This window comes from Euleptes europaea, chromosome 1 (assembly GCF_029931775.1).
Source record: "Euleptes europaea isolate rEulEur1 chromosome 1, rEulEur1.hap1, whole genome shotgun sequence".
Classification (NCBI taxonomy): Eukaryota; Metazoa; Chordata; class Lepidosauria; order Squamata; family Sphaerodactylidae; genus Euleptes; species Euleptes europaea.
Genome location: NC_079312.1, coordinates 135,867,251 through 135,878,538, shown reverse-complemented (window position 1 = coordinate 135,878,538; position 11,288 = coordinate 135,867,251). Strand labels below are relative to the sequence as shown.

At 45.5% G+C, this 11,288-nt stretch overlaps 1 protein-coding gene across 6 annotated transcripts in view; it reads left to right on the top strand.

The window, feature by feature from the left end:
• The first annotated feature begins 378 nt into the window (after positions 1 to 378).
• CEP131 (centrosomal protein 131) overlaps positions 379 to 11,288 on the top strand; it is a 35,725-nt gene continuing 24,815 nt past the window's right edge. For all 6 annotated transcript variants that reach the window (XM_056858731.1, XM_056858714.1, XM_056858747.1 and 3 more), the window contains exons 1-7: positions 379 to 577; positions 3,460 to 3,554; positions 3,826 to 3,943; positions 6,449 to 6,561; positions 8,050 to 8,163; positions 9,050 to 9,208; positions 10,505 to 10,622. In XM_056858731.1, the coding sequence (XP_056714709.1) occupies positions 398 to 577; positions 3,460 to 3,554; positions 3,826 to 3,943; positions 6,449 to 6,561; positions 8,050 to 8,163; positions 9,050 to 9,208; positions 10,505 to 10,622 (897 nt within the window). In that variant the 5' untranslated portion in view covers positions 379 to 397. The remainder of the gene's footprint in view (positions 578 to 3,459; positions 3,555 to 3,825; positions 3,944 to 6,448; positions 6,562 to 8,049; positions 8,164 to 9,049; positions 9,209 to 10,504; positions 10,623 to 11,288) is intronic.

The window sequence follows — 11,288 nt, the reverse complement described above, 5'->3', positions numbered from 1 at the left end:
CAAACCTGTGAAGGGGGAGATGCTGCGGGTTTGTATAACAATTATTCTTGTCTGTACCTGGCCCCATTCTCTGCGTCTGTCACTCCACACAGGGGCCATTCGAAGAATTAGATACAGGATGAAAAATGAAAAGATTGCTATGTTCTATTCCCTATAAGAATCTTCTTGTGCCTCATATTCTCAGAGACATATCAGTGGATATCTTCCTTTTCATGTTTGATTTTTTCAACCACAAAGGCTAGATTTCAAAAAGTTAGAATCCCTATGAATCTAGTGGAGGCCCCAGAACTATGCTAGGGGTTTCTTCAGAGTAATGTATTTGGGGACATATAGTACAATAGAATCACTTACACTGTTATTGACTGTATTTCTACAACTTCCTGCCTTCCAGCTTATCATGAAGAGTGGCCGTGGCAGCAGTTCCTCCTTCCAGTGTACAAGTTCCAATGGTGTTGATCTTAGCCTTACAGGTCTACCTATGCAAGTGCTTCAACGTCCAAGCAGTGCCTCTCCAGGCAAGCACATTGCTCGCTCCATTTCCGTCATCACAGAAAACAAGCCAAAGCGGAATATCCTAGTGAGTATTAGGGGTGGAAGGCTTGTTTTCCTATGTACTTTATGTGGTTTCTTTCCCCCCCCCCCTTGTAAATATTTTTTATTTAAAAATAGCCTTTAACTTGGTGTGCTGTGTTGAATGTGCTCTATCTCTGTTTTGAATAAAGTCCAGCACAGGAGTTGCCTAAGAGACATTATCACTTTGTAATGCCAGAATTTTTAACTAGAAAAATCTACAAAGCTATAGCAGCCCTCTATAGGATTTGTTTATATGTGGTAAGGGAACTTAGAAAGTATCTCACTAAATTACAAGGATGCACTGAGATATAATCATTCCACTTCCACTGTTAGAGCAGAAAGCTGCTATGGCACGTTACAATTCTTTGGCCTGCCACAAGAAAACAGTGGGATATTATGGAACTCCTCAGTTAACACACAGGAAATTCATGGGGGAAAATGGCTTCTGGGGAAGAAATGGAGAAGGTATCTGCTTTAACTAGTTCTCAGGCTATAGATTGCCATCTTATGCTACATTCTCCCCTCCAGGAAAATCAAGAATTGGAGTTTTACAACAACCTCTACTTTCCCCACAAACCTTACAGGTCAAATAGAGCAAAATGAAAGCTTAATATCTCATTCAGTTTAGGGACATAATTCCATCTAATTGTCTATTTTAAGTTATTTTAAATTTATAGTTGTGATTCATTATGAAAACAACTAATTTAGCTTATCAATACTCATTTAAAGAATTGGGTAAATATGAGGAGAGTGTGTATTTTATTTAATATATACGTTCTCACTCTAAGGGGGGGGGCATTTTCGCATTGGTGATTTCCACCAATCAATCAAGGAGGCATGTCTTAATTCCTAGCTTCTGGTTTCCAGTGGTGGGGCTCACCCTGCTCCTCAGTTCAGGTTTTCCCCAAGCCATATAATAAACTTCTTCTAAAACTCGAAGAGAAACAATGGAGAGGCACACATGCCAAGTGAATACTGTGCAACTCTGATCAGAGCGGATAATAAGCAAAAAGACAGGAAGACAAATTAACACCATATTTATCAACATAAGTATAGTCAGCCCAAATTGTGTTTCCCCCCCCTTAATTTGGGGGAGGTAATATGCCTTCTTTTCCTAGAGTAGAAGGAACTTTCACAGTAAGTCTAACGTTCCTTTCTCATTCTGAGGGGGAGGACATTTAAGCACTGGGATATACGAAAGCAGTTGCTCCCATCTGGGATGGGAATGGCTGACATATTTAGCCTGAACAACTAGTAGGAAGACCTATCTGCCAAGGCTGCCGGTGTTAAATGGGTTAAATGATGATATGTGAAGGTGCCCAGGTGGCAGTCCTGCAGGATACCCCCACCACTGGAGACACAAAGTTTGGAATTATGACCTGTCACCTCAATTGATTGGTGGGAGTCACCTATGCTAAGATGCCCTCCCTTCCTTGGAGTAGAAGGAACCTTCACGGTAGATCCAAAGTTCCTATTTTGTATATTCTTTTCTGTTCTATGTTGATTTATATCAGTGTCCCCTTGTCCTGTCTTTTTAAAAAATGCAACAAGTAGCTAAGAAGCCTCGACAAGCACATCGTTTAACTTGCCTTCATGAAGTATTTGCCATCCTATCATTGTAGGTGCTAAGATAAAATCATCATCTTAGGGATGTTCTTAGCATCTAGGGCAGGGGTCCTCAAACTAAGGCCCGAGGGCCGGATCCGGCCCCCGGAGGGCTTTTGTCCGGCCCGGGGACCAAGGAAGCCAGTCCCCCCCTTGCCCCCCTCCCCAGAGCTTTTCTGGGCTTCCTGGCTGTGTACGCACAACTGGAAGCCTCCCTCCCGCCCCAGTCGCCCCCTTCCCTGCTCCCTCTCCAGCCCAAAACCCCTTTCCTGGGCACACAAGGCATCTTGCTGCTTCGCGTGCCGCCCGGTCGCCCCCTTCCCCCTCTCCCTCCCAGGCCCAAAACCTCCTTTCCTGGGTGCGCGAGGCGTCTTGCTGCCTCGCATGCCGCCCAGTTGCCCCCTTCCTGTCCTGGCGTTCCTGTTTTGGCCACAGTTGGCAGCGTTCTCACGGCTCGGGGCTCTCTCTCCTCCTGGGGGTATCCTTGTGGCCTGGAGGTAATTGTAGGGGCCCCTTGGGGGGGGGGGGCTGGGCATATCTCCAGGGAGAAGAAAAAGACTTGTGGCCATTTATGCACAGGAGGTTTTGCCTTGGATTTGCCGCTCTCCAGATGCACATTTTCCCCATCCGAATTCTCAGAACTCAAAAGTAAATTCCCCCCACCCCCGGGGAGAGTTTGGAGAATTCGGATGGGGAAAATGTGCATCTGGAGAGCGGCAAATCCAAGGCAAACCCTTCCATGAATAAATGGCCTTGGTTTTTACATGCCAACTTTCTCTACCACTAAAGGGAGACTCAAATTGCCTTACAATCCCCTTCCCATACCCTCCCACAACAGACTCCCTGTGAGGCAGGTGGGGCTGAGAGAGCGCTAACAGAGCTGTAACTTGCCCAAGGTCAGCCAGCTGGCTTCGTGTGTAGGGGTGGGGAAACCAACCAGGTTCACCAGATTAGCCTCCGCTTCTCACGTGGAGGAGTGGGGAATCAAACCCGGTTCTCTAGAGTCTCCGCTCCCAACCACCACTCTTAACCACTACAGGGGGAATGACCGGGCTTGTAAGGAGGATGCTTTTCCGGAGAGCCCCCTCGCGCCACCGCCTCCTCCCCCGAAACAGTCCGGCCCCCAACAGTGTTTGAGGGACAGTGAACTGGCCCCCTGTTTAAAAAGTTTGAGGACCCCTGATCTAGGGGAAAAGGAGCCTTTTGTCCCAGAAGCATCTATTTGGGAACCAGTCCTGTATCTTGAAGTATTGTTGGCATGTTCTTTTTTCTGTCCACTAGGAAGATGCAGGGTGTGGCACCTCCAGAGCCATGAACAATTTACGAAGATCCAACAGCACAACTCAGGTTAATCAGCAAGTGAATGGTGCCTTCAAGTGAGTCCTAAATAAATTGCTTAGTGAAAAGCCAGAAAACCTGCATTAGTTCATAGAACCTTACAGAGCCTATTTGGTTCATGCTTCTCTTTCAGAGCACTTTCTGGGAATATCCGTAAGGCCTTCCTCCATGCTCTGGAAACCTAAGCATAGTGTGTGGGATTAATGGGTTCTACTGTTATGCACTGTAGATGCTTCCTGGAAACTGTCCAAGAAATATAGCTCTCCATGAATCCTGTTAAAAAAAAATTTAATTTTTTTTGCTTTTCAGCGGTGTGGAGCAGCATGGAGACTTTCTGACTTTATTTGATAGCAGCTCAGGTGGAAGAAAGAAATTAGCAAGTTTGAGCAAAGTTTCTCCAGAAAAGAAAACCACATGGAATATTCTGGTAAGGGCATATCAGGAAGGGCACAGTGGAAGGTACTGTTAGGATCAGTACCAACATTTAATCATTCTGTTCCTAAGGAGGACAACTCCGTGAATATGTTTGGGGTCTTTCCAATTTTATACCATAATTTTACACAGCTCTTGTGTGTGTGTTAAGTGCCGTCAAGTGGCTTCTGACTCATGGCGACCCTATGAATCAATGTCCTCCAAAATGTCCTATCTTTGACAGCCTTGCTCAGGTCTTGCAAACTGAGGGCTATGGCTTCCTTTATTGAGTCAATGTGCATCTCTTTCCTCCCCCCCTTTCCATCTCTTTTGCTCCTATGGGCTTTTCCCATGCAATGTGCATCTCTTCCCCCCCTCCTATGGGCTTTTCCCATGCAATGTGCATCTCTCCCCCCCCCTTTTCCATCTCTTTTGCTCCTATGGGCTTTTCCCATGCAATGTGCATCTCTTCCCCCCCCCTTTTTCCATCTCTTTTGCTCCTATGGGCTTTTCCCATGCAATGTGCATCTCTTCCCCACCCCTTTTCCATCTCCGGCCCCAACTCCACTCCTTCCATTCCTTCCATCCGTTCCTCTCATTCCCCTCCTTCCCTTTGTCCTTCCCAGTGTCCTTTGGGCTTGCCAGGCCCGCCAGGGGGCTGAGCAGCCAGCCCCCCCTTTTCTTCCCTCTGTCCCCCTTTTCTCCTTGTCCGGTCTCAGCCGTTTAAAACCGGCCTGTCCCTCTGGGGGCGAGGATCCTTCCTCCTTCCGATGCCCCCCTTGCCCCCTTCGCTCTCCCTCCCACTCCTCCCTGCTGCTGCTGTCACTTGGAGGGCCGGGGGCGCAGCCAGCTGATCTGGCGCGTCTTCCCCTTTTTTCCCCAGCCGTCTGTCCACTCCTTCATGCATCTCAGCATCCCGGGAGAGTGGGCGGTGGCTGTTTAAACTGCTCCCTGCTGCCAGTCCTGGCAGCAGGGAGCAGTTTAAAGACCGCTGCCCCCCTTCCCTGGACTCCCAAGAGAAGGGGTGGCTCTTTAAACTGCTCCTCGCTGCCAGCGGGGAGCAGTTTAAAGAGCCACCAACCCAAATGTTTTTTTTCAACAGCCCTAGTCGGGACGTTCCCCGTCCCGACGGCCAGCTGGGAGGCGGGCGGCCGCACAGAGCCGGCTGGGCACGTGCACATCTGGACAAGTTTTTAGAGGAGGAAAACAAGATTTTTCTTGTTTTCCTCCTCTAAAAACTAGGTGCGTCTTATGGTCAGGTGCGTCTAATGGAGCGAAAAATACGGTACCTGATACCTTGGTGTATATGTGAATCTGGGTATTGTATTGTTCAATAAGTCACATTCCCATTTACCTTTACAGAAGTCAATTTCAACCATCTGAGCAGTCTCATCCAATTCTGAGCATGATCCAATACCATCCAATTTTGAGTATGATCCAATAGCAATGACTAGTCTTGGCTGCTGAGACTCATGAATGCTGACTTGGCAGGTGTCAGAAATGTACATAAAGCTTGAAATACATTTTTTGAAAATTGTGAATGAAGTAATAATTTCAGAGGAAGGATGACTGACTCATAATAAAATTGAGAATGATGAGCAGAGGAAATCTGTGTTATGAGCCCATTTATTTTTACACTTTGTAGCGTCACTTGCAAAGGATCCAAAACCTTTCCCCCCAGTTAATATCTGTTGTGGATAAATTTGTTCTCTCACGGCATTCAAACAGCAATGCTCTGTCACTGGAAAACATACTCCCCCCCCCCCCCACGGCAGCTGTGCTTTTGCAGTGGTTAATAAAATGTGGTTGTGTGAGCATCATGGGCAACTGCTGCCCAATCCTCCTCTACAACACAGAGATGTCCATCTTTTTGTTTAAAATAGTGGGAAGGTTACTGCCCTCCCTCATTCATATCATCAGGATGTGATATTCTCCACTACTCTGGGTTGGATCTAATGCTAATACAGTATGACCTGCTGTTGTCTGGAAAGGGCTCTAGGCTGCGTCTAAGCAGCATTTTCCACCAAGGCAGATCTAAGTCTGAAGCTCTAGACTATAAATGTGAGCTCCATGAAAGAGTGGGATGGGTGGGGGGAGTGTCGTCCAGCTACTACTCTTGTACTGTGCAGTCTGCACTGGCCCTGCTTACTCCCACTGAGATGCTTGGATGAGCAGTAGTTGACACCGTGGTTAACTTGGTCCCTGTTTAGCTTGTGAGTGTCAGGCACACAGAAGTACCTCTAACACCAGTTATTGGTTGGGAAATGCCCCTAGTCCTACCCAGACAATTCCAGTGTAGTCTGCTACATTGCCATCACTTTTGGAAGGTGTTGGGTCTCCAGCAGGCATTGGCATGTTATATGGGATCAATTTGCATTGGCTTAGATTTGGTGAAAATCATGGAGGGACTGTTGTGGATCGTGTGTTTAAACAAGGACCCTTATTGAAGTATCTGGATGCATATTATTGTATTCAATGATATTGGCTTCCTCTCATGTTTATTTCTGGTTACATTGTGCAGGATGAGCAGCCTAGAACCTTTCCTGTTCAGTCCAGCTCCAAGGAGGCCTCCACAAGCATGAGGAAGAAAGAAATCTGTGTGCCACTTGCAGCCAACTTCACTGCCAATAACAGGTTAGAAAGGCATATTGGTAACCAAGCTTAGCTTCTGAGGTTTCACATTAAAAATACTCTTACATTTGACTGATGGGAGCTCTGCTAGCGCTATTGCTGGAATAGCTGAAGATATGGTAGCATTTATGAAAGGGCTTATAGTCTTATGAGAGCTGCAGATTGACATCCTGAGTAAAGTTTATCCAAAACGGACTTGTCTCTGTGGGAAGAGTTCACTACCGCTTTGCAACAGAGAGTTGTATCCCAGCATTTCCCCTGCTAGAGTGTACGGCTCAATATCACATATACATATTTCTAACTTTGTCTCCAGCACATAATATTGGGGAGAGCAGCAGCAAAGCAATCTATGTTAAAGTCTAATGACCAAGAGAGATGTGAGTGTGAACAGCACACATCTTACCTTCCTGGGCATCAGTCTAACTCAGGAAATTAGCAACTTGCTGGGGAAATTGCTGATTGCACCAATAAAACATGCCATTCTAACTTACATTCATCCAAAACTTTCAGCAGTGGAGATATTGCACCTTTTTTTTTAGAAATCTAGGGTAACTAGCTGGCTACTACATTTTGCTGAAAGTTCCTTCCTTGTGCTTCTCCTGTATGTTTTGGCCATAGACGTCCATTATCCTGTCTTTCAGTGACTACAGAGCATAACTTTCATCCAGCATGTAGCAGGCCTCTGTATGTTTGCAAAAAGTGCTTCTGTAAGCTAAACACACCCAGTTGCCTTAGTCATGGCTCTTCTGTTCCACATTCTGGATGTCAAGTCTTAGAGGTGGTACATGGCCCTCTAAAAGCACCATTGCACTGAGAGAGAATGCAGCCACTGTGTGTCCTGCTTTTTTTCCACCTTCTGTGGGAAGGGGGCTTTTGCTCCACAAGAAGCAGAAGGGAAGCATGGATCAAGGAACTAGGGGAGCAGCCGGGCAGGAAAAGACAGGCTTGGCTGCTAAACCTACTTTCCATTCATACTTCTCATTCTTCATTGCAAAGGTGGTCCGCTGCTGGGGAGAATGCTTTCCTCTTATGCTAGGCACTTTCCAGCTCCTTGAAAGTCACTGGCTTTGTACGAGCAGAAGTGCCTAGCACCAGAGGAAAGTGCTCTCCGCAGCAGAAATGGAAAGAAGGTATAGGGTCCAAGCCAGTGTATCTGCATTTTTATCAATTGCTTTGCAACTTCTAAAAGGGTAGTCAAGAACTTTGGGACATGACCTGGCTAGCCTGTCTCAAACTTTTTGTCATCATGGCCTTTGCTCTTTCTGAACCACATAAAAGTAATTGGTGCTTTCCCTAAACATTTGTGCGTCGAATCTGTTCATGATGATGGGACAGGAGAATCCATTAGATAATGTGTTCCAGGGCTACGCTTTACATATTGAACGAGGGGGTGGCGTAGTTGGTAAAGCTTTGAGTGGTTGTCTCTTTGGATGGATGAAAAAAGTGTTTTTACAAAAAAAAATTGCTAATGTTGTCTTTCTCTTTTGTGAGGAGTAACAAAGGAGCCATGGGCAACAGTGTCACCACCATGGTGCATAACAACTACTCCACTGCAGACAAGACCCCTGCTCCCAAGAGCTCCAACCAGCCCACAACGTCCCTGAAGTAAGTCCTCAGATATATCTGTTAAAGCTGTCCTTTCAATGAGTCCTTTAACTAGGGAGCAGTTAGAAGGCCTGATTGTAACAGCTTGTCCTGCATTTCCAATACAAGCAAATATAAGAATTAGAGAAGGTTTGACAAAAGAAGACATATCTAAGTACGGAAAAATTGGGAAGAATAAATGTTAACCTTCAGTATCCTGAATGACCACCTACAAGTCTTGAATGACAAGTCCCACAAAGAAAGCTAAGCATATTTCTAAGGGTCAGGCTACATGTGGGTGACTGGAATTCTGCATGTGTCCCTGTATCTTAAAAAGCAGTCCCAGGTGGTGCTGGAGATGCAAGTCCCCTACACACATGCAGCTGATTTTTAGTGTCAAAAGACATGGTGGGAGTTCCAGTACTGTATTCTTGCTGGTGTAAATTTTCATTTTTCTCTTGTAAGTGGGCTAGATGTGAGCCAAAAGGGAGCTTCCTTTACCATATGCTAAATGTTAATTTTCTTTCTATTTCCAGCACATTGTTATGGCTTGCCCAGGGCAAGTGTAAATGCACATGAGAGCACAAGAGCATTCTTAATGGATTGGTGGCTAATAAGTTGTACTGTGTGGCTGGATGCTCCTACTCTCAACATGTTCATTACCCTCTTTGTATTTATGTAAAAGGGGACTCAGTAGTTGTAAAATTATGTTTTCCTTCAGAGAACAGAAAAGTGTTGTGAAAATGGGCAAAGAGCAGTTTCTTCTCCCAGTGTGTTGTGCTGTATTCCACAATCTGGAAAACTGGCAGATTGTTCCAGCGAGATTTCCCCTGCTGTACATGATACAGTTTGCATACTTGAGGTCCAATTTGAGGCTTCTGACTGGAGTCTTGTCTTCCTTCTTTAGCAACATTATCAAAGCCACCTCCAATGAAGACACAGAGAGCAGCAGCTACATGAAGTCCCAGAAGAACTTTTCCAGCAGTAACATCTTGGCTCGGAACAATAACACCAGCAGCAGCATCCCCCTCCGGAGGCAGGAAGTGTCAGAGGAGGAGGCTGAACGGTAAGCATGAAACCTGACTGGTGAGGGAAGAGAGAACAGGAGGAAAGGGTTAGTAGATTCATTAAGAGGAAGCCACACAGTAGTTCAGAAAGAGATAGGGTGCATAGCTTGTTGGCAGTTTAACTGGTGTGCATCTAGCTATTTCCAATTAATAGGTCAGATCTTTCAAAGGATTTTCTTAAGTGCTATTGGTAAGCAGAAGGTCTGACCTGGGATTTAAGGGGTCTCTCCTTCTGGATGGGGTTGCACTCCCCTTGAAGGAACAGGTCCGTAGTCTGGGGGTGTTTTTGGATCGGTCCTACTGCTGGGTAAGCAGGTGACAGCTGTGGCCAGGGGTGCCGCTTATTTTCACTTTGATTGGTTGGCCAGCTGTGGCCTTTCCTGGGCAGAAGAGATCTGACCACTGTGGTGCATGCCCTAGTTACTCCTAGATTAAATTAGTGCAATGCGCTCTACTTATGACTGACCTTGAGAAGTGTTTGGAAACTTCAGTTGGTGAAGAATGCTGCTTCTAGGATGTTGTCTGGAGTAGGTCGTAGGAACCATAGCACTCCAGTCTTGGCCCATGTACACTGGCTCGCAGTTTGTTTCCAGGCAGAATTCAAGGGGCTAGTGTTGATATTTAAAGACCTGTATGGTTTGGTACTAACATACCTACGCCTTTATGAACCTGCTTGACCACTACAGTCATCTTCAGAGGCTCTGCTTTAGGTGCCCCTACCTTCTGAGATTTGGTGGGTGGCAGCCTGAGAGAGGGCCTTCTCAGTCATTGCACCAAAACCCTGAAACTCTCTCCCCAGGGAAATTTGTCTGTTCCCTTCTTTTGTCTTCCACTAGTGTGTGAAGACTTTTTCTTTTATTTGCCCAGTGATCCCTCCTTTCTGAATAATGTTTTAATTGTTTTTATGTCCTTGTATGTATTTTAGCTCTGCATTTAATTGTTTTAATGATGTGTGTGTTTTCGGTTAGTTTTAATATGTGTTTTTATTATGTATGTTTTAATTTGTTAGCTGTCTTGATGGCCCTTGTGAGGGCAGACAGGCAGGATATATAAATTTCATCATCATAATTCCTGTAAAATAGCACTGATTAACTCCAGATTAGGTCCTGGTTCTCTTCTATGCTTGTCAGAAATATACCCCTCTGGAATGGCTAAGTTGTTTGGGTGTTGTACCCCATGTTTGGCAGAAGCCAAGAAGAAATGGACATAGGACTCTGGTAGGCAGAGACAGAGTGTGGCTTTTCTTTAGGTCAGAGACAGCTTGTTATTGCTGAAACCTTTTCCTACCCCTTCAGGTTCATTAACCAGGTCAACTTGGCTGCCGTGACCATCCAGCGGTGGTACAGAAGGCACTCGCAGAGGCACAAAGAAGGCATGACCCAGCTTGGGCGCTTACTAACTTCCAAAAGAGAGGTTTGCTTTGCATATTTATTTATTTATGTCATTTCTAGTCCGCCTTTCTCATAGGGACTCGAGGCAGATTACACGTGGCAGTGTGAAAGTTACATAATAGGATCTTCCTTACAGCAAGTTGTACACAGCAGTACAGGCCACAGTCCCTAATCAAATGGGTATTTTATGAAGCCTCCCGTACACTCCTACCCTGCGGAAAACAGAGCAAACATATTGTTTGTTCCCCAAGAAGGACATATCCTTTTTATCATGCCAGCAGAGCTTCACAAAGTCCTGAGGGCTTGGTAAGGATTTATATATTATACAGCAAGCTATTGAAGGCTGAAGTGAAGGCTAAATTTAAGGGGCTGAATGAGCCAGACACAGGTTGTCAGGATTATTCCCAGTAGACACATCATTTTGACCTATCTGGTGGCATGGCTGTGAAACAGTACCTCGAAGCCTGTCCCTGACATTTGTTCTTCAGAAGCAATAACCTTTTATTATACCAGCCATTTCTAGACTAAACAAAAGGGCTTGTTTTCTGCAGACTACCCAGGGCTGTGTATTTTTGTATTGGATGTCCCCCATCCAGATTCTTACAAAGGAAACCTAAACGAATTATGCATATTTACATATGTGTGGATATTTGCCTTTATTGTGTCTCTCATACTGTTTTCCTGAGGA